This window comes from Rattus norvegicus, chromosome 2 (genome assembly GCF_021556685.1).
Source record: "Rattus norvegicus strain SHRSP/BbbUtx chromosome 2, alternate assembly SHRSP_T2T, whole genome shotgun sequence".
In the NCBI taxonomy this organism is placed as follows: Eukaryota; Metazoa; Chordata; class Mammalia; order Rodentia; family Muridae; genus Rattus; species Rattus norvegicus.
Window position 1 is genome coordinate 193553344 of NC_141535.1, and position 23473 is coordinate 193576816.

General features: G+C 38.8%; 1 protein-coding gene and 1 long non-coding RNA gene across 14 annotated transcripts in view; one reads left to right on the forward strand and one right to left on the reverse strand.

Moving 5' to 3' along the window:
• The window catches only part of Phtf1 (putative homeodomain transcription factor 1), a 64867-nt gene that overhangs the window by 535 nt on the left and 40859 nt on the right, over positions 1-23473 (forward strand). For 5 of the 13 annotated variants that reach the window (XR_015659438.1, XR_015659439.1, XR_015659441.1 and 2 more), the window contains 8 exon segments: positions 130-204; positions 817-873; positions 13980-14049; positions 15098-15256; positions 18003-18159; positions 19736-19870; positions 20893-21052; positions 23259-23432. Coding sequence is in view for 6 of the 13 variants with exons in the window: in NM_001191102.2 (NP_001178031.1) it covers positions 160-204; positions 817-873; positions 13980-14049; positions 15098-15256; positions 18003-18159; positions 19736-19870; positions 20893-21052; positions 23259-23432 (957 nt within the window). In the remaining 7 variants the exon portion in view is untranslated. 13 annotated transcript variants of the gene reach the window in all.
• LOC134485663 (uncharacterized) lies at positions 11201-16131 on the reverse strand. The gene is made up of 5 exons (XR_015676705.1): positions 16048-16131; positions 13493-13532; positions 13315-13385; positions 12933-12983; positions 11201-11488 (listed from the first exon to the last, which is right to left on the reverse strand). It is a non-coding gene; the product is annotated as an uncharacterized LOC134485663 (long non-coding RNA).

Sequence of the window (23473 nt, forward strand, 5' to 3'; positions counted from 1 at the left end):
CTTCCTGGTGAACACCCCGAGAAAGAGCAGTTCATGGAGAGGGCGAGAGAAGCAGATTTTAAGCCAAAACCCTAACGGGACAATGACCTGAAACAACCGGACTTATCGACACATTTCCTTCGTTTTCAGTGAGATCTCACTCTCTGGCTGGAGAGACAGATGGCCTCAAATGAGAGAGATGCTATATCATGGTATCAGAAGAAGGTAACAACAGTAGTTTTTATTTGTAAACCATACTTCCTGCAGAAAACTCCCTTAAATAGTATTGTCAACTTTCCTTAAGTTTGGTAATATCACATGGTATTATATAATATCTCAACATAACTGTAAAAAATGATGTGCAAAGTCATTATAATCCCAGTTTTAGGTTCCAGGAAATGAGCTGTATGTAAGTCACCTTTCTCTAGGCAGCATACACGAACTACTACAATGCTTTGCAAATTATCAGTCTTTTCACTTTTTTTTTTTTTTATAAAGTCAAGAATGAAATCCTTATCTGCATGGCTCAGATTGCTACTATTGTCTGATTGAGCTGTTCCTTATCTCTTATTCCTCTCTGATATTCCTGTGGATGTTTTCTTTAGGGAGTGGAATTTTAGGCGATCTTCAGTGTAAAATATTTGGAGTGTTGCTTTTTTTAACTTTTTAGATTGAGGTTTTTTGTTTTTTTTTTTTGAAATGTCCCCGGGGAGTATTAACTTACTATGGTAGAAACCCACTTTCCAGATACCATATTTAATTCATTCATGGCTTTGCGAAGTTTGACTTAGAGACAAAGATTGCCTTTGCATCATTTAAAAAGCCTCCTTATTTCAGATTGGAGCATATGATCAGCAGATATGGGAAAAGTCAATCGAACAGACTCAGATTAAGGTAAATTGATTTCTTTGATTCTAGCTTTGTTACTGCTTTAAAGAGAAGAGAGGATCATACTTCTTTAAAATATGCATCTGTCCACCAAGTATGCATTCTTTTACCCTTCGAGTTTTATAAGGAAGCCAGCAGTGCATGAGTAGTGATAGAGAACAGTTGATATGTGTGTGAACGCAGCAGCAAATGTCCCAGAGAAATGGGGGGTGGCTTCTTATTTCTGGTGAGTTTTTTACCGTATGACAGTTCAGATCCAGTATTGCCAGACCTTTATTGGAGAGAAGCTGAAAATAAACACATTTGACAAAGAAATAGCCACATTTTTAAGGGGGTAGCAATCCTCTTCCTCTCTTTTTCTTCTTTGTCTTCTTTGTCCTCCTTCTCCTCATAATCATCATTGCCACTATGCAAGCCAAATAAAATTTATATTTGACCTACATCTAGCCCTTGGCCCCCCACATATAATGTATATAGTTTATAGTATATATATATATTTTTTTAATTCCTGGTTTAGAGGCAAGTCTTCAAGTTTTTCAGTTACTTAAGGGACTGAGCACCATTTTCAGTTTCTTTATGTTAACCAAATAACTGAAAACTGTTGGTTAATTTGTAATAGTGGAGGGGAGGGTTAGGTTTTAGTATCTAAGTCACTATATGGGAGAGAGAAACACTGGTGTCCGTGCAGATTGGTCATTGAGTAGTTGCTGAGTTGCCTTGAGGAAAAGCCCAAAGAAAAGAATGTAAATCTAGATTTAGGATCTTTGCTTTGGAAATCATTTCTAAATACCAGTACATTCTTAGATTAGGACTCTTGAAAAGATTTGGTGCAGACCTTTTCCAACACTTTAAAAACATGGGTAAGTACAACATAAAAGTGTTTTACTTATCTAAGTTACACTGATCAGATTAGACCTCTAAATGTCTTTGATATTTAACCAATTCTCAGGAAACATTTCTTTATAAGCAAGTCACATAAAAGTTTGTTTGAGCTAAACAGGACACAGCTACCTTTACAATGTTGTACAGTCCTCCCTTTCATTAATTGAGGATGGGGTTCAGGTGAATAGCCCAGATTTCATTTTGTAATGGTCTTGTTTATTCTTCTGTGAGCTGCTAAGCCATATCAGTAGTGTAATAGAAATGGCTGGATTGGGAAATTGATATTGTTTTGTGACCTGTAGCCTTGAGATCCCTAAAGATGCATGTGTTTTGTTCAGGTTTTGGTCTCCTAGTCTTTCAAAGGATTTTACTCCCTGTTGCAGAATAAGACACCTCCTGTCATCCTTTGGATTTTCTTACCTCTCATTTCCATGCCTCTTAACATATGCCTTGTAGTGCACTCTGTCAGAGTTCCTTGTTGACTGTGTGTATGCCTAGGGCTCAAAGGCAGGGATTCTTACCTGTGTCTGCTCCCAGAGCATCTTGCTTTGCCTGTTGTTGCTCCACAGAATTGACCCCTCCATTGTTCTCTGTTAGGGTCATTACCTAACGGCTCCTTAAAGTGTGTTTATTTAGTGGAAGTGTCACAGCTAATGTGTCACACTAGTAGTAAATACTAAGAATGTTGGGACACAGGAATAGTGGGGCCAATGTAAAACACTTTACGTTGGTAGGTGGGGTAGGGTCTGGGAAGAGTTAGGGGAAAGACATGGTAAAAAAATATATGAAAAAACAGACCTTAAATTTTTTTAGAATGTCCTGAAAAAGAAAAAAAGGCAGTTTCTGCCTTCATGTTCAGGATAGTGGGAGAAAACTAAAACTGTTTTCAAAAAGATATTTAGTTTGGTTAAACAAACAAACAAAAATAAAAATAATAAATGATATGTTAAAATTTTTTTAAAGTGCATTTATAAAAGTATAGTTTAAATGTTTAAAGGGCACTGGAGAGACAGGTAAGAGCACCTAACTTATGCTCTTCCAGAGGATTGGGTTCTGTTCCTAGTGTCCATGTGGTAGCTCACACCCTCAGTAACTCCAGTTCCAGGGGATCTGGCAACCTCTTTTGACCTCTGTGGGCATGGAAGTATTTACATGGTACACATGCACACATGCAGACAAAACACTCATAACACATAACATAATCTAATCTGACACCCTCTTTTGACACATAAAATAATCTAAATTTTAAACAGCTTTAAAAATGATACATTAATCTTGGATGGAAAAAATGGTAATAACTCTTTGGTAAACTCTTACTGACTTGCTGGTTTAAGACATTTTGGAAGATGTTGAACACAGGGGAGAAGTGTTAACAGAAGTATAAGACTATTTTTAATGAGCAGGCAAGTATCCCAGTGTGATTGCAGTGGAGTGTGTAGATGGCGTCACAACCTGTAAATGAGTTTTACTCAGAACTTATGTTCTGAAGAGAACTGATAAAGAGCTCTGTGTGTAAGGATGTGAGATGAGATGTTGCTGTGTGGCATGAGTGGTGCAGGCTGGTGTCCACTGCCCAGCCTCCCAAGGGCTAGGATTACCTTGACACCTAAACTAGTTAGATGTGGGAAAACAAATTGTGAACAGAGGAATGAAAGTTCTTAACAAAGTATTAACACCATTATTTTAGCAACAAACAATGGTTTATCTACTGTGGTTGAATACTGTTTATATAGGAAAGTACTTTTATCTTTTATATGGGTTTTTAGACAGGTCTCACTAGCCTGGAACTCAATAATTTGACCAGCCTGGCTTCACATTTGCAGTAATCCTCCTGCCTTTGCCTCCTAGGCTCTGGATTAAAGGTGTACAATACTTTACTTCCGTACAACATTGACTTTAACATTTGAAATAAACTAATGTATCTAATGGAATTAAGAATCAAACCGTGTGATCTCAATAGACCCAGTAAAAACACTTGACAAAATTCTTTGCATTATAATGATGAAATAAGGGTTAAAAGTAGTTTCCTCAACTTACTAAAGGCCGGAAAAAAGCCTACAACAAATGTCACCCTTAATGGATAAAAACCACTCTCCCCATTGTCAGGGAAAAAGCAAGAATACTGATTTTCATACTTTTATGTAATCATGGATCCTAGCCCGTGCTATAAGGCAAGCAAAAGAATGAAAAGATACCAAGTAGGAAAGAAATGGAAATTGTCTTTTTTGTTGACCTAATCACATATTTAGGAAATTCTAGGAAACCTATAAAAAATTACTAACAGGTAAGTTTGGCAAGGTCTTTGGATATAAGGTCAGAGTACAAGAATCACTCAAGTTTCTAAGTATTAGCTATAACAATCTGCAAGCAAAATTGAGAAAATATCCCAGCATTTGAGAGGCAAAGGCAGGAAGACTGCCATGAGTGTGTTGTTGACAGTAAGATCCTATATCAGAAAAGCCAAAGAAGTGGGCTGGAGAGAGAACTCGGCAGTTAAGTTTGCTTTGGGAAGACCTGGAGTTCTGATTCTTACTACTCCCATGACATATCCAGCAAACAATGCCTGTAACTCTAGCCCTGAGATCTCATGCTCTCCTGGCCTGTAGGTTTGTACACAGACACATACACTCATATACATACAAATAAGTAAATCTTTTTTTTTAAAAAATATATTTATTTATTTTATGTATATGAGTACACTGTAAATTCAGACACACCAGAAGAGGCATCAGATCCTATTACAATACAGATGGTTGTGAGCCACCATGTGGTTACAGGGGATTGAACTCAGGACCTCTGGAAGAGCAGTCAGTGCTCTTAACCGCTAAGCCAGTTAAGTAAATCCAGCCCCAGATAAGTAAAGCTTAAAAAAAAATTCTAATCAGTATATAATAGAAGATAAAAAATACTTAGGCATGAGTTTTGTATGGAAAATGTAATGCTTACATCCTAAAACTATACATTGTTTATCTGAAATGTTAGAGAGGGTTCAGATAAATTGAGCAGCAGAGCTCATTCATGATCTAGAAGATTCATTATTGTTAAAATATCCCTTTTTTCTCTGTATATTTTAATAATATGCCTTCACGATTCCAGCCACCCGTTTTTGGTAGAAACTAAGGAGCTGGCTCTGAAATGTATATGGATTGCAAAGAATGTGGAATATTAAAAATAAACTTCAAAAAGTCAAATTTGGAAGACTTATATAATTTGATGTTAAAATTTAGTATGAATCTATAGTAAACAAAATAGGGAAATAGTATTGTATTGGCATGATTGATAAATTGATAGGACAGAAAAGAAAAATATAGAAATAAATTCCTACCACTTTGTTAAAAAAATCTTAGATTTATTTATTTGCTTGCTTGCTTATTTATTTATTTATTTATTTATTTATTTATTTATATGTGTGGATGTTTTGCCCACTTGTATGTATTTACACTACATGTGTGCCTGATAGCCACGAAGGCCAGAAGAAAGCATTGGCTCCCTTGGAGCTGGAGTTACAGATGGTTGTGAACCACCATATGATTTTCATCTTTTGATACAAGAGTCTTATTATGTAACCTAGGTAGGCCTTTTTAGGTAGTTTCAGCTGTCTTTGAATTCATAATCCTCCTGCCTCAGCCTTGACAGTGATGATGGGAGAGGTGTAAGCTAACTATGCTCTGTTATAAATTGACTTTTAACAAAGATGCTCATCATCCTAGTTTTTTTTTTTTTTGGTGATAAAAACATTGACCAAAAGCAACATGTGGAGGAGAGAAGGTTTATTTGGCTTTCACTTTGAGATCACGACTGAAGGAAACCAGGACAAGAACACAAGGCAGGAGCTGTAACACTGCTTTCCGCTCACTGGCTTGCTCACAGGCTCATTGTGTGCAGCTAGTTCTCTTATAAAGCTTCAGGCCCACCACAACCTACCGTGAACTGGACCCTCCATATAAGTCATCAGTTAAGACAGGGCTGAGGATCTCTGGCTAGTCCTTCAGGTGAGATTTCCTCGGAGGACTCTAGGCAACTGAGGTGTCAAGTTGACATGGAAGCTAACTAGGACACTGCTGTCTTTTTCAGTATATGGTGCCAAAACAGTTGGGGATAAACTATAAAAATGATCTTTTATTCTTACTTTATATAATATAAAAGTGGATTATAGATTTAAGTATAAGAAGTTAAACTATAAATTTTTAGGAGGAATTATAGGAAATCTTGTCACCTTTAAATTGGCAGTCTTTTTATAAACACATATGAAAGAAAAAAATATAGTGTTGCATGCCTGAAATTCTAACACTCAAGGCAGGAGGATTGTAAGTTCAAGACCAGTTAGGGTTACCTAGAGAGGCCTTGCATATTGTCAACAGTCCTAAAGAGTCCAGGAGCTGACTTAGGTAGTTGGGTGCTTTGCCTGACAATCTGAGTTCAATTGCTAGGACACAAAAGGTGGGAAGGAAAGAAAGCTCTTGCAGTTGTTCTCCCTATTCCATACTCTGCTGGTGGCACCTCACTATACACGGGCCTAGTAACAAAGAAAACAATCCACTGGATTTTACAAAAATTAAAAGCTTTTAGTGAAACATATCATTTAGTGAAAGAAAGGATGCTGTCACATACACTTGTTGTTTAAGTCGCAGCTACTTGGGAGGCTCAGGCAAAAGAATGGCTTATGCCTAGGAGTTAGAGGCTAGTGGACAACATAGTAAGACCCCATCTCAATGGATATGAGGGAAGAGGCAAAGCTACATTTTTGGAAAATTTCAAATCACTTATACAAAGAACTAAGAAATAACTGAAAAAATGGTTAAAGTCTTTTTTTTTTTTTTTTTTTTTTTTTGGTTCTTTTTTTCGGAGCTGGGGACTGAACCCAGGGCCTTGCGCTTCCTAGGCAAGTGCTCTACCACTGAGCTAAATCCCCAACCCCAAAAATGGTTAAAGTCTTAAACAGACATTTTATCAAAGACTAAATGAATCTGTTGGGACATGAAAAGATGCTTTACCTTATTCATCAGGGAAGTACATATTAAAACCTCAGTAAGATCCACTGTACCCCTAATAGAATAGCTAAATTAAAAAGACCTACTCTGGCAAGCAAAGGTATAAAAACCTGAGAATTCAGAAACTATCGGTTGGCATGGAAAACTGAAAGTTGTTTGGTTTATTAAAAGTTAAATGCATGCTTTTCACATGATTATGTGTTTCTGGGTACCTACAAGGCAAATGAAAACAAGCAGTTCTGTTCATATGTACCCCAAATGGTGAATACTTAATCCCGTGTCTTCTTTCTGTACAACGGAATCAACAGATGCATTACACCTCTATAATATGCCTAGTGAAAGGACTTATACAAGGAGAGCAATTTTACATAATTCTGTGGATAGGAAATTTCTAGAAATGTACAAAGATAGAAAACAGATCAGTGGTTGCCTTTTGATGTCTCTTAGGAACAGGGATTTCTGCAGATAGGCTGTTGTTGAGCCTCCTTCACAGGGTTTCATGTGTTGAAATTTAATTTGAATTGTGAAGTATTAGGAAAGTGGGAAGGTGATCCTATTGTGTTTGTTATAGGTGGGACCTTTGGGAACTTTATTAGGATCAGATAAAGTCAGGTGGAGTGGCTATGTTTGGCTCCTAGTGACTTTGTAAGAACAGGGAGAGCCACACTTGGATAACACATGAGCCTGCTTTCTTTCCATGTGATGCTCTGTGCTGCTTTGAGGTTATCAACAAGAAGGCTGTCTCTAGACATGGGCTTACTCCTTCCAACTACAAATAAGAACCACCCCTCCCCCCTGCCTTTATAAAGCTGCCCAGACTTTACATTATAGTAATGAAAATTGGACTAATATACAGGCTCAAAGGAAGCTTTGGGGGTGATGGCTGTGTGCTAAGTATTGAGTATAATCATGATTGTAACTATGAATTTACTAAAACTAAAACTCTAAATAACTTGCCCAAACTCTAAGTAACTTACTAAAACTGTACATTTCAAATGGATGAATTTAATAATATATAAATTATACCTCAGTAAAATGGTTTTTAAAGGGGCTGGGGATTTAGCTCAGTGGTAGAGCGCTTACCTAGGAAGCGCAAGGCCCTGGGTTTGGTCCCCAGCTCCAAAAAAAAGAACCAAAAAAAAATGGTTTTTAAAAAAGATTATACAAATGATAGGAGAAAATATGGAGTATACAAAATGTTTACATATACTTTACCATGCAGTAAAACAAATTTTCTTCCAATGTTTTAATTGAGAGATTATATTAAATGTCTGATACTATTTTAGTATTTAGTAATTGATAAAGATCAATTTAGTCTTTCAAAATAAGACTATTTAATATGCTTTTCCTAAGATGAATAAAACAGTTTAATAAATATTTTCTTTGTTTTGAAATTCTTTTCTAGCCAATTGAGAAAGAACAAAAATACTATTTGAAAGTGACACAACTTTATATGTAGAAAAGAAAGACTAGTGAGGTTCAGAGGCTAATTCAGCTGTTCGTTGTGTTTTATTCTTAGTGCTGAAGGGTGTGAATGAGCCTCCTCTTTAAAGATGACAGGTGAAGTGCATGCACTAAGTTCTGTTCAGCATTGTCCTGAAACATCTACAGATACAGCAGTAAGAGAAAGGGCTCAGCTCTGAGGTAGGAGACTAGCAGAGGAGGCTTCATGAGATGAGAGCTTTCAGTACAGTTCTGAAAGTAGATGGGAAGTGAAGAAAGTAAACTCTTGAGTGTTGTAGGGAAAGCCAATAGAAAACCAGTAAAAGCTCTGTGTTCAGTTTCTGAAAGACTTCAGCGGGTCAGTGTGCTGGTATTAGGGCGAACCGAAGTCAGGACCCTGGGAGCATATGTGTGGTGGTAACAGACACACCCTCAAACCTTCCATAGTCCACATAACTATTGTCTTCCTCTCTGAAGACAGAATTGGAGCTTGCTCTTCGGTAGTCTGAGACAGTTTGTGCTCTATACCAAAATCAAATGTGAGCTGAGTGATGCTCTAGTACTTAGGATCAAATGAGCCTGCTGGCCAGGCTATCCCCTCTTAAAGAGGAGGATAGGATTTCTGTAGAAACTAGTCAGAAGAGTGAAATGGTTGCCGGCCCCTATACAGTGCAGGGTACTGTTCAGAAAGCTGTATCTAATGCACTGACTTGAATTTACCAAGTTAGTGTAAATCTGTAGATCCGTGTGTAAATATAAATGGATAAAGTTCATGAAATATTTGAAACATGAAGGAAAGGGAAAGAGAAAAAGAGGAACAATAATAGTATTTTAAAGAATTAAAATGTGAGACCCATATGAACAACAATGCCAACCAACCAGAGCTTCCAGGGACTAAGCCACTACCCAAAGACTATACATGGACTGACCCTGGGCTCCAACCTCATAGGTAGCAATGAATAGCCTAGTAAGAGCACCAGTGGAAGGGGAAGCCCTGGGTCCTGCCAAGACTGAACCCCCAGTGAACGTGATTGTTGGTGGGAGGGCAGTAATGGGGGGAGGATGGGGAGGGGAAGCCCATAGAGAATGGGAGGGAGAGGGGTTAGGGGGATGTTGGCCTGGAAACTGGGAAAGGGAATAACAATCGAAATGTAAATAAGAAATACCCAAGTTAATAAAGATGAAAAAATATTAAAATGGGTGGTGCATGCCTGTTATCAGTACTTGGGAGGGAAGCTGCGGTAGAAAGATTGCAATTTCAAAATCAGTATAGTTTATATATCAAGGCCTTGACCATAACTGACTAAATAAACAGGAGAAGATCCACTAATTAGTAAATTTAAGTAATTAGACACCATAAAAGTGAGCCTGGATTAAGTTTAAGAGATGTAGTATATAACATACCAGTTATAGCTCATATATTTTTGAGAAATTTTGAGTGTATACAGCATCCCCCCCACCCCCATGGTAACCATATGAACTAATACTGCATGTTAATTCATTCCACAATGAATGTAATAGCTCTTGACAGACTTGTTATAAATTGAAATGCTGTCTGGCTATTGCACCTAACCTGAGCATGAAGCTTAGCAACAGTGGCCATAGCATGGTGTGTGCTGTTTACCCTTGTGATATTATGGTGGCGGGAGCTATAACTACCTATTGGCACAAGATAGCACTGTACTGCATCTTCTTAGCCTTTGAAGAGAACAAAATTCAAATTTGAAGTATAACTTCTTTGGAGTGTATTGTCTTCCACTGTTTTAAAGATGATAGTATTTAAATTGAACAGTCTTTTTTTTTTTTTAAAGATTTATGTATTTATTTTATGTGAGTACACTGTTACTGTCTTCAGACACACCGAAAGAGGCCATCAGATTCCATTGCAGATGGTTGTGAGCCACCATGTGGTTGTTGGGAATTGAACTCAGGACCTCTGAAAGAATAGACAGTGTTTTTAACCACTGAGCCATTTCTCCAGCCCTAAATTGAACAGTCTTAAGGGGACCATCTGCACACATATATCAAAATATGTTTACCTGTCACTCTTAAGGAGAAGGCTCATCTGTTATATACTCATTATCCCATTTTAAAAATGCAACACTTGTAAAAATAATTTGTAAATATGAAGTTTCATCTACCAACTTTAGAAAGTCTTTGAAGAATAACTAGAAGGTCAAAAAAAAGTTACAGGTGAAAAGGCAAGGATACGGGTATAGCCCAGTGATAGAGCACCTGTTCACAAACAAAAGAGCAAGAAAAAAATTACTCAAAATAAATTTAGTCAAAAAGTTGCTACCAGATCTCTAAACAATATAAACGAACATGGACAAAGACACTCAAGAACAAGACACTCAAGAAGTGGGGCATGAGGTGACTCAGCAACTTCACGCTCGTGTCACCTCGCCTGAAGTCCTGAGTTTGATCCCCAGGCATTATTTTCCTTGAGAAATCTTTCTCTGGCTTTTTTTTTCACTTTTAAATGTGAGTTGAGTTAGATGTGTGTTACACAAGTCCTCATCGTGTTGTATTCTACATGCCGTTACTTTTGCCATTGACAGTATGCTCTCTTATTATTTTCTCACTTCTCTAACACCATTTCTGATAAAACAACAAAAAGAGAAATGATTTATTTTGCTCATGGGCTCTTGGCTCCATTTTCTGGGCTCCTTGTAAGGATCAACATCATGGAAACAGGAGCATGAGTAGGAGAGGGCTCACCTTATGGACAGGAAGCAGTAAGTGAGGAAGGAACTTGGGAGCAGGTATAACCTTCAATGACACATCACCAGAGACTGACTTACTACATTGAAGCCTCACCTCCTAAAGTTTCCATCCCCCTAACCCCTGCCCTGTCACCACTAACAGGTGAAAAAATGTTAAGCTCATGGGGAAGCATCTTAGATCCAAACCATAGCACAGTGTACACTAAGGAGTCCAAGGTTGCTTCCCCCTTTGTCCCAGACTTTATTGTAGGTTTATTCTTTTAGTGGCAATAAAATGAAAATTGAGCACGTAGGAATTTCAGAGCTTCACTTGTTTCTTTTATTCACTAGTACATATACAGTACATCCATATGGTGGCAGTTTGACCAGTGTTTTGTTCCCTCCTTTAGGTGATAAGTCAGGGGTTGTGTCCCAATTGCAGTAACCTGTCCAGGGTTTTTGTAGTTTTTGTAAGGTGCTTTCAAACTAGTGACATGGTATCACAGTTAGGGCTTTTGTTAGGGCTTACTGTGGGAGGGTGCAGGCTGCCACACAGGCAATGGATGCAGAAGTATCTCACTTCCTTCCTTCAGTCTTTACCTATGAGGATAGAGATTGCATGCAACCAATGAGGAAATCACATACAGTTCCCAGGGTTTATTCATTGAAGCTTTCAAGGTCAAGCCATATTGTTTCATCTCCAACAAAATCTCCTTTTTGCTGTGGGATGCATTTGGTTCCATGTATTAGACACAGGATATGTAATGATTAAGACTGAGGCTAACTTGGTTTGGATCTCTGGGCTTTGGTTTCTTTAGCTGTGGGGTCCCTGGGTGTGCATCAGGAGTTCCCAGTAGGAATTTAGGTGTCTTGCTCTCCTTCTCTGACTTATCTTGAGAGAAGGTCTCTCATTGTATTGGAACCTTGTTATATAGACCTTTGCTATTGAGCTCTGGGAGTCTGTCTCCCTCTTAATGCTGGGGTTACAGGCACTGCCTAGCTTTTTATGTGGGACCTAGAGAGTCAAACTCAGGTCATCTTGTTGCAGAGCAAACATGCTATTAACCTTTTACACTAACTTTGATGGTTGAGCAGAAGTTAAAATTCATCTTTTTCTCACTTTTAAGTTTTATTTTGTTTATGAGTAAAGATGACCCTAATAGGCCTATAGAGAATGCCACTTTTAGGAGGTGTATTCTTGTTGGAGTAGGTGTGGCTTTGTTGGAGGAAGTATGACTCATTCACTTCCTGCTGCCTTCAGATGAAGATGTAGAACTCTCATCTCCTTCTCTAGTACCATGTCTGTCTGCATACCACCAGGATAATAACAGACTAAACTTCTGAAACTGTAAACTAGCTCTAATTAAGTGTTTTTCTTTATAAGAGTTATTGTGGTCATGGTGTCACTTCACAGCAGTAAAACCTTAACTAAGACAAGTGTCATGCCTGAATATATGTCTATAAATGACATGCATGGCTATCCTTGGAGACTACAAGAGAATGCTGGATTCCCTGGAATTGGAGGAATGGATGGTTGTTAGCTGCCATGTATGTGCTGGTAACTAAAGCCTGGTTGCTTGGAAGGGCAGCAAATACTCATAACCTCTGAGGTCATCTCTCCCCCCTCCCCATAATGTATATATGACACATGCAGCATACATGTATTTGTGTGAGTGTGGTCTCTGTGTACCACAGCATGTTTGTGGACAACTTTAAGTATCATCCCTTGCTTTTCACTGTCTGAGACAGGGTTTCTTGTTAGGCATTTGTATGCCCAACACCTGGTCTGTAAGCTGAGGATTCTCTTGCTTCTGCCTCCTACATCACCACAGGAGTGCTGGGGTTATAAAGGTGTGATATGGGTCTGGCTTTTTATGGGTTCTAGGGATGAGAATCAGGTCCTCTCACTCGAGTGGCAAATGTTTTATCCACTGAACCATCATTCTACCTTAAATTTCTTTCTTACAAAATTAATAGCAATAAGTGTTTGACAAACCAAAAGTTTGGAATAAAATCAAAAGATAATTCACAAATATATACTTACTATATGGCAAGGTTATTGTGATTTTCAGATTCTCAGTTTTCCTCTAACAACCTGAGAAAACAGGAAATGCCACCTCTCTGAAGTAACAGTGAACCATTGGAAACTTGAGGTTGCAACTACTCTAGAATTCTTGCATTGAATAACATGGCTGATTAAGCTACTTAATATGAAATAATAAAGACCAAGTCCTAGAACAGTTTTGTTTTTTGTTCTCTGAAAAGATGTTCATGGCTAAATTACATAAAGTGAATGCATAAATGGATTTTATTAAATGGATACATCACAATATTAAGAAATAGGACTTAAGAGGAACCTCTTAGATAAAATTCCTTATAGATATAAATTGGGTCTCAGGAGAATACTGAGTGGACAGCTAGCTTACCCACAGGTTTCCTGAGAGTCTGAGACTGTGGAGGCATCTTGTTTTGTCCAAGACAAAGATGAACTCTGGGCCTGAAAAATAGAAATTGGGTGGAGTTTGTATGCAGAAAGGTTAGACCTCCATTCCCTAGTATCATAAAAGACAACAGTGCCCTTGAGTTGGAAACTTGGGGTATTACCTTGGATAAAATGTATTGAAGAGGCTCCAGGAGAAGTTCACTACAAAGCAAGATAATAAAACTCTTTAGCTTAATCTGCAAACTCCCACCCAGAATTGCCCAGCCCATAACTCTCAAGCAAGGAGAATTTTGGAGGATTCCTTGAGACTCCAGAAAAAACACTTTTGAGTATTGACACTTGATTTTTGTAATGGAGGGGCCCAAGCTTAACTATCCTATTATGAAGCCCTAAGTTTTTAAGCTCTACTCTGATAAATTAAAAACTGATGACATTGTGCACAAGAGAAGGTAATTACAGTGCATGGCTTGAGTTTCCCCAAAGAATGGGACTCTGTAAAGAGTGCTCAGATTAGGAGACCAGACAGCAGCAGTACCTCTGATGCACCTCACAGGCTTGGCTATCACACCAAAAAGAAGTTTTATCTTTTACTCTTGAAAGAACTGTGTTTTCTTGGCTCATTTCTGTTATTGTTTCGTTTTATCATAGGGTTTCAAAAACAAACCAAAAAAAATGGGCCATATAAAACCAGACTTGATTGATGTTGACTTAATCAGAGGTGAGTGGGGAGGTTGATTTTTTTTTTTAATACACATACATATATATGTAGTCTTTTTCTTTCCTCTCCCATCTTAACAAAGTAGAGTCACCTGAGAAAAGGAAACCTCAATTGAGGAACTACCTCTCAATCAAATTGGCTTGTGGGCATGCCTTTGGAGCATTTTCTGGTTAATGATTGACGTGGGAATGCCCAGTTCTCTTGAGAGATGCCACCCCTGGGCAGGTGGTCCTGGATGTATGAGCAGGCTGAGGAAGCCAAGGGAAGAAGACAGTAAGCAGTGTACTTACTTCCTCCATGGTCTCAGCTTCTGCTCCTGCCTCCAGGTTCTTTCCCTGAGCTCTTTCCTCAGTATAAGGTGAACTGAACTCTTCTACTCCCAAGTTGCTGTTGGTTAGTGCTTCATCACAGCAACAGAAACCAAACTGGTATTTCCCCCCATCTTTCCTCCCTTCTTCTTTTCTTCTTCCCTCTCTCAACTCCCCTCTTTATTGTTCCTTCTTTCTCCCTCTTTTTTTTTTTTTAAGCTTCAAGATCAATCTTCGCACCTCAGCTTCCCAAATACTGGTATTGCAGGCTAGTTCATTTCACCTAGTTTGTTGCTATGTTATTTCGTTCTAGTACCATAGGATAGTTTTAGGTGTTGTCTCTATATTGTTGGCATAGTTATTTTCAGAGGTAACATTTCTCCATCATCATTTAAGTGTTTGCCCTTTCTTCCTTTGCTTTAATGCATGTGGTCATGTAGCTAGCATGGTCTTAGTAGAGAGGAAAGGAAGTTGAACTTGGAGACTACTGATGTATAATTAAGAGGAATGTATTGTTTGCCATTCAGGAGAGCCTTCCTGGTTTTGAACATCTGTCCTTGTGCCAGAGGTGAGATCATCTCAAAGTCTTGCCAGCATCTTAGCTGACCAGTTCATGTGCTGACTTTTATCCTACTCTCATTTCTAATGTAAGGTGACAAGTGACCATCTGTACAGTGCATAGACATGCTTCTTATGCATTTTAAATAAATGTTTACTTTTTGTTTATTGACTGCTTAAAGGCTCAACATTTGCCAAAGCCAAGCCTGAGATTCCATGGACGTCGCTCACTCGGAAGGGCCTTGTTCGAGTGGTGTTTTTCCCATTATTCAGCAGTTGGTGGATTCAGGTTACCTCTCTCAGAATCTTTGTTTGGTTGCTGCTACTGTACCTCATGCAAGGTAACTCAAGAATGGAATAAACTATGATGATTACTTTTTTCTGAACACAATAGGCGCTTACTCACCATTTCATATGGGTCTTTAAAGCAGGGCTTTAAATCTTTTCCACTTGCAGTTCTTCCTTAAGACTTTTTTTAATGCTACCTTAGATGTCTTAGGGTTGCTATTGCTATGATGAAATAGCGTGACTAAAAGCAAGTTGGGGAGGAAAGGGTTTATTTGGCTCACACTTCCACATTGTAATCCATCACTGAAGGAAGTCAGGACTGGAACACAAACAGGGCAGGAACCGAGAGGGAGGATCTGATACAGAGGCTGTGGAGGATGCTACTTACTGGCTTGCTCCTCATGGCCTGCTTTATTATAGAACCCAGTACCATCATCCCAGTGATGGTACCATCCACAATGGACTGGACCCTCCCCTATCACTAATTAAGAATATGCCTTACAGCAGGATCTTATGGGGACATTTTCTTAATTGAGGTTCCCTTCTTTCAAATAACTCTAGCTTATGTCAAGTTGATATAAAACCAGCCATCACACTAGATATATTGGTATAAAACTAAGTATAGAAGCCAAACATTTACTGGGAATAACTCAGAAAGAAGGGATGGAGAGTTGGCTCAGTGGTCAATAGTACCAGTTCAATTCCCAGCACCCACCTGGCAGCTCATAACCATTTCTATGTCTGTGGGCAGCAGGCATACATATGGCAAATACATGCAGCCAAAACACTCATACAAAATAAATAAATCTAATAAATTGTTTTAGCTGGGCGTGGTGGCCCCCACCTTTACTCTCATCATGCAGGAGGAAGAGCAGATGGATCTCTGTGAGTTCATGGCCAGATCCAATTTTAGTTACACGGTAAAACCCTGTCTCCAAAACAAAAACACCAAACAAACAAACAAACAAACAAACAAACAACAAGGAAAAGAAAATTAAGTCAAAAATAAATTTGTTTTAAAATAATTCTTTGGTAGGTCTGTCTATAAGCATATAATTTTACTCTGTATTATAGATGAAAGCCATCTGAACAGTAATGGGATAGTTGAGCATGTTTAGTTTTATGCCATTAAATCTTGAGCATGCACACATATAACTTTATTAAATTATGTATATAAATTTATTAATTTGAGAATTTTGTACACATATATTGTTAGGTTTGATTGTATATCTCCCTCCAACTCCCCATGGATCCTTTCAAATGCTCATCCAACCTCATATTTTCTTCTTTTTGTTCTGAAAACCTACTGAGTCCAGTCATTGCTGCCTTTATTGGCTGGGTCTGGGGCCACCCTTTGAGGATTTATCCAACAAGGGTCTTTGGTTTAACCACCATCACCACATCCCTTCTCCTACCCTTCCCTCAGTCCTCCTCCCCTACTGCACAAGAGCTTGTCTCCCCCCACTTTCTTTTTTTTTTTTTTTTTTTTTGGTTCTTTTTTTCGGAGCTGGGGACCGAACCCAGGGCCTTGCGCTTCCTAGGTAAGCGCTCTACCACTGAGCTAAATCCCCAGCCCCTCCCCCCACTTTCTTATCACATGTATTCTATCACCTCCTCCCATTAAGACTTCTTCCCTCTCCCCTCCAGACGCAGGGAGGAATTGTTAAGTCTGTGAATAGTTATGATTAAGAAGTAAAAAGAGGGTGGTGTTAGGATGAGAGAAAGAAGATGCAGGAATAAGAGGGAGAGTATGAGGTGTGGCTGAAGAGCGTGCTGAAGAAGGTCTTACAGTGAACCGGGTGGAGAAACACAAACAGCGGGCCTGAAACCTAATTAAGCAGCAAGCAAACCAAAGCAAAGCAATCATGAGACAGATCTGCCAGACAGAGGTTAAATAACAGAGGGTAAGAAGTTACAAGAATGCCTGAATACAGCTCCATTTTGTATGTGTACGTGCTTGCTTTCTAGAGTTTATACAGAATATTTCTATATTCATCGGGGATGTAGTTCATGAATAATCTGTTGTTATCATGTTGGGAACTGGTTCTCTTTGAAATTCAACCCTCGTCAGCATTTGCTGAGGATTTATCCAACAAGGATCTTGGTCCACTGGGTTAGTGCTAACCTTTCTGCACCAGAACTGTTTATATAAGATGAGAGTTAAGTTTTATAGATGATTTTGATATCACCTTACTTTTCATTTTTATTTTTTTGAAAATCTTACATTGTATATAATTTATATTGAAAAGAAGCAATGCTGTATGGTAGTTGAGTCAAAACTTGAGGAGTTGCTTTCCAGATACTCTCTGGCCTTGGGAATAATTTTCATTTGAGTCGAACAATAGTTCAGAACTATCTTCTTTGGAGGCTGGACAGATGACCCAGAAGTTAAGAGCATTTGCTGTTCTTGCATAGAACCTGAGTTTGTTTCCCAGCACTCAGTGCTGGGCAGCTCATGAAAACCTATAACTGGCTTCAGAGGATCTGACACTGTTCATGGTACACACACAGACTCTTTACATATAAATTAAAATGAGTCTTAAAACACCCATGTCTGCTGTACGTGGCATCTGGTTGTGCTATGGTGGAAGCCCTCTAGGGATGTCTGGATTTTCATGCTGCCAGTTTGCAAAATGTTTCCAGTAGGGTTATTTTTCACTTACCCAGAAGTCAAATGTTCTAGGAAATTATTTACTTTTATTAGTTCTTTTAGAAATGAAAGCTTGTGGAAGCATGTGCAGTTACTAGGGTGTGCTTTTTTGGAGCACACAACTGCTTTGCATTTTCAATCCTCTGCAGTTACAGCGATCGTTTTATATCTCATGATGCCTATTGTGAGCGTGAGTGAAGTGCTTGGACCATTGTGCCTTATGCTACTCATGGGAACTGTCCACTGTCAGATCGTGTCAACTCAGATAACAAGGCCCTCAGGAAACAATGGAAATCGGAGAAGAAGGTAAGGTGAGAGCTTAACTTGGAGCGTGGTGTGCTTTCTTTTTTGTTGCATATTTGACTAAGAAATGACAGTCGTCTCACTTTCTCTTGATGCTAAGAACTTATCAGTGTTTAGTTTCACGTGACCCTTTTTTAACTCAGCACAGGAGGTTCAAAAGGAAAATAATTACTTTCCCTTAGCATGTATTTTTAATAATGGTTTTAGAAGCCTTCTCTGGCTAGGGTGTGTAGGCCACTGTAGAGCACTTGCCTCTTATGAGCACATGCACGGCCCTAGCTAGGTTCCATCTCTACCATTCTCTGAAAAGAAAGAAAGGGAGCAGGGCAAAGTGGAAGAGAAAAGGGAAATAGTGTGATATACACCTTTAATCCCAACACTTGGAAGACAGAGGCAGGTAGATCTGTGTGTGTTCAAGGCCAGCCTGGTCTATACAGAGTTCCAGGATAGCCGTACTATACATTAAAGAGACCTTGTCTCACCAAAAACCAATCAACCAAGACGACAACAACAACAACAAAAGAAACCCAAACACTACCAACACCAACACCAACACCAACAAAACTGTAATATTTGTGAAAATTCACTATGAATAAAGGATTTCTGTACAAAGGGTTAGAGCTCTTTGACATTTTGACCTTTTTTCAAAAGTGTGTAATTGAGACCTGGCCTCATAGTACATGCTGTATCCTAGCCCATCGGAAGGTAGGACAGGTGGGTTGTTTAGCTTTCAGACCAATCTGGCCAATGTATGGCCAATACTGGTCAATATGACTTACATAGTAAGACTTTGTCTCAAAAACAACAACCCCAAGCCCAGTGCAAGTAAAAAGTACACTTGCTTAGATATTAATTCTGTTAAATTTCTGTTGATTGTGTGGTGTATGTGATGTTTGGAGTGCTGATGTTTTCTTAGTAGGTTCAGTGTTTATTTCCCAAAAGTGGTTTTCTCTTTCCTCAGACGACTTCTAATTTGTTTACCTAGGCAGCTAATAATAAATAGGACAGCAGCATTTGAGTCAGTGAAGTTCAACACAATTGTTTTTCAATGCTATTTATAAAACATTGCTTTTAAATTGAGATTCCTTATAACTTTAGAATTTTCTAAGGAAATGGTCATTGTACTGTGTCTCATTGGTATTTATAGGCAGCGTCTATAAAATAGTCAGGTCAATCATTTAACCAAGTAGAATGTCAGTGGAAGATGCTAGGTGCTGTTCCTGGTTGTTTCCTGATTAAATGTACTGTAGGGTAGACAGCCAGTGTTCTTGAGGAGGAATGTGATCTGCCTGGCTGGTGCAGAAGGAACCTGAAGAGGCTCATGGCCACACGTTGAAACTCTTTTCTAGTCCTGTTCTGGACAGCAGTTTCATTTTTTTCAATGGCTGAACAAAATAATAACACAAGGCTTTGATCTTGAATCTGTTTTGTCAAAAACTTAAATCAGAAATGTCCTATAGTCGTTTGTCCTCGGTATATGAAGCTAAGTATGTTTGATTTCAGAGAATAGTCTGTTAGCGTAATTTTCTGAAGAGATACTATTCCAAATAATCTATAATTATTGAAATGTTTTTTGTAGAAAATTACGAAAAACTGTAAATGGTGATGGGACCCGAGATAATGGAAATAACTCCCCTGATAAAATCAGAGCAGTAGAAACTCTGGACTCTGCACCCAGTGTTGGTGGTTTTTGGGGGACTCTCTTTGGCAACAGGTGGGAGTCTTATATTGGACTTTTTACTCGATTCTGTATTCATGTTATGATTTGCAGGGTCTGTAACATAATTGGGCTATAAATGTAAATGGTGTGAGCTTATAATTATAGCTTCATTTTTAAGGGTTCTAGGAAGACTTACGTATATTTTCTAATATATCTTTCATGTTATCTATAAAACCTTGTAATATATTCTCAACATTTATTGCATTTGATTTTAATGGCTTTTAAGGCCACAATGGCAAAAAGCCATCGGTTATAGGCCTTAGCTTACATTTTGACAGAAAGGAGAATTTTTAAAAAATGGGGGCTCTTAGAGCTGATGCTCATGAGAAATGAGATGTGGCAAGGAGCCTGGTGTTGGTGGGCCATAGGATAGACAGATGGATTAAAGACAAAGTATAACTCATTGTAATTATGCAGGTTGTGAGAGTACCAGTGTGATGACTCAGGCACTTTCCCCCCCTATATTAAGGATGGTGAATTAAAAAGTAAAGCTGTTATTTGAAGGTGAAGTATGTTTACATGTTGTTCTAAAGATGCTTTTATTCTCCTTGGCGAAGTGTTTGAGTTATGCTGGATATTGTGTGGTCTGTGTCCTAGGTGATTATCCTAGTCAGATAGGCATGCGAGTCTCAGGAAAGAACTGGTTCTGGATTATTGCATGCTGAAATGTAGCTTATCAGACAGAGTACATTCTGGGGTAAAACAGTCTGGGCTTTGAAGCATAGTTAGTGTTTAGGACAGTGGATAGAAGAAAGCAGGCACTGTGAAGCATTGATGACAGTGTGAGACAGGAGTGGACATTACACTGCAGAGGTAAGCAGAGAGAGTCATCCTTATGAGTGAGTGAATATTCTATTCTTGAATACCATTCCTAAGTTAGAGACCTGAACAATAAATATAATTTTCAAATTTTCTAAACTTTTAGAGTAATAGACTGTACTCAATAGAAGTGATTTCATGTAAAATATTACTCTAATAAAAGTAATTAGTAACTTTTTTTCTTTTTTAAAAAATAGGATTAAAAGGGTGAAATTAGTATCTAACAAAGGGACTGAAACTGACAATGACTCAGGCTGTTTCCATCCTATCATTAAGAAGAGACAGGGTCGACCAGAGATCAGAATGTGGCAAGCAAGAGAGAAAGCGAAGGTTTCGGATGGAGAAAAGTGCCGTAGGGTAAGATCTAGATGGGCCTAACAGGATCTTCTTTTGTCCTAGGTAAAATTTTTCTGTTCTGAGACTGTGTTAGAGACACAAACTAGATACCTGTAGGTGTAAGTTTGTCAACAAACCGTAAGTAAGTAAAGCCAGTGGTTCTGAACAAGGAAATACTACAGGCAGACGAGAGCTTGTGCTCTGAGATGAGTACTGATTCTGCTACTCAGCAGCCTTCACAGTGGGTGGGAAAGGACACGGAGCAGTGTGGAGGGACCTGGTTTGTTTTAGAGGCAGTGGTCAGTTTAGTAAGAGTTTGAGGAACTTCCAAGTCCACTGGAGATGGTTTGTTCTATGTCTAAAACTACACTTTTTTTTGTAGTTTTGAAACATTTTCTTCTTGAGCTGACATATTTAATACTTGTTGAGGTTTATTTCTAGATTTTTAAAATTGTTTTTAAATATGGTATTTTTTATTTATTCTTTGAAGATTTGATGTGAGTGTACAATGTATTTTGAGTATATCTAACTCCCTCCCTATCCACTGGACCTCCCCTCCCCCACATATTTCCCTTCTAGCTTCATAACATCTTCATCATTTCCCTCTCCCTTCTTCTTTTATAACCCACTGAGTCTGTTTAGGTGCTGCCAGTATGAAACTGGGTGTAGGGCTGTTTACTGGCATGTGGGTAACATACCAGGGACCAATACCTAAAGGAAACAGTCTCTTCTTCCCCAGCAGCCATCATTTGCCAGAAGTGTTACGGCTAGGGCCTTGGGAATCTCTCGTGCACACGTGCTGGAGAGTTGGCTCGTGCCACAGCTGTCGTGAGTTATCAGTGTAGTGGTCTTGTTGTATCAGAAGGCTCTTAGACTCTTTCTGCCCTCTCTTTAGCAATGTTCCTTGAGCCTCGAGGAGAGGATGGTGTGATATAGATGCTCCATTTATGACTGTATATTCCATAGATACTTACTCTGTACTTTGACGTGTTTGGAATCTGTATTAACAGTGTCCATTGGAAAAAGAAGCTTCTCTGCTGAGACCTGACAGCTGCACTCATCTGGGGTACAAAGATAAATATCTAGAAGGCGATTTTGATACTGTTTCCACTAAGCAAAATAGCAATTGTATGTTTATCTCTAGGGCCTATGACCTCCCCAACTATGGAATTTTGGCCACAGGTTTATAGTACAAGGAAAGAGTTCTCTTCCATGGAATAGGCTTTAAATTTTTATCAGAAAGCAGTAGGTTTACTCTCATAACATGCCCATATTGCACCAATAGGCAAATCTCATAAGACCAGTTGTTATTGTAGGTCACGGTGCTTACAGCTAGGTAAGTCTGTTGATGACTTTTCGTTCTTGGAAGCTTACCTAACATCTGGTACTATGAGCTAACCAGCAAGGAATAAACTTCCAGGAGTACAGGCTTGATTTCTCCAAGGCTTGTTTTTTCTTTAGTAGTAGGGTCCAGTTATCAAGCTCTAGTGTGCAACTAAGAATAGTAGCAATAGCATGTATTATTTTGGGGATCTTTGGGGAAGATCTCCCCAACCCCCAAGAACTTGAAGGGAGGAATGTCAAACCTGGCACTGAGCTCTTTGATAAGAATCTATGGCTTCTGGGAGGTGTATGAACATCCTCATGAAGGTTAACTCCATTGAACTCAGTCATATCACCAAATTTGGTTAACATTAAGATGCTTATAAAAGGTTTTCATATTTCTTCCCCACACATCTTTAGAGATATTTATCACCCGACCCACCACTCCTCTACCCTACTCTCCTGGTATCCTATCATTCCTTAAGCCATCACTGCATTCAGGCAGTGTTTTAAGTTCCTTACAAGTACAAACTGACTCCCTTGTCTACAACAGCCCTGTGAGGTAGGTACTTTATTTTATCATGACTTTTTAGATGGGGAAGCAGCCTCAAGAGAGGTAATAGATTGGCCCAAGGCTGCATAGCTAGTAAGCAGATGTGATTCAGGGGCAGAGCTGACCTGAGCTTCAGTGTTGGGGCTGCTGAGTTTGAGTTTCAAGTGCACAGTTTTCTTAATTTTGAAATTTTTAAAAAAAATGTTTAAATCAAATAATACGTAGATTTGCTAGTTTGGATATCATTTCCTTTCATCTCTTGATAACTTTTCTGTGAATTTTACTTTTAAATGGGCAATTTGCTGTAGTGTTTGTGCTGCCCCTTGCGAGATACTGTTGTTCTCTTTGTAGGAGGCTTATAGGCGTTTGGGTAATGGCGTTTCAGACGATCTGTCAAGTGAGGAGGATGGTGAAGCACGGACCCAGATGATATTACTGCGTAGGAGTGTGGAAGGGGCCTCAAGTGACAATGGCTGTGAAGTTAAGAACAGAAAATCAATACTTTCAAGGCACCTAAATTCTCAGGTAATTTTCATTTTTGTCTATAAAAACGTGGATGGCAACTC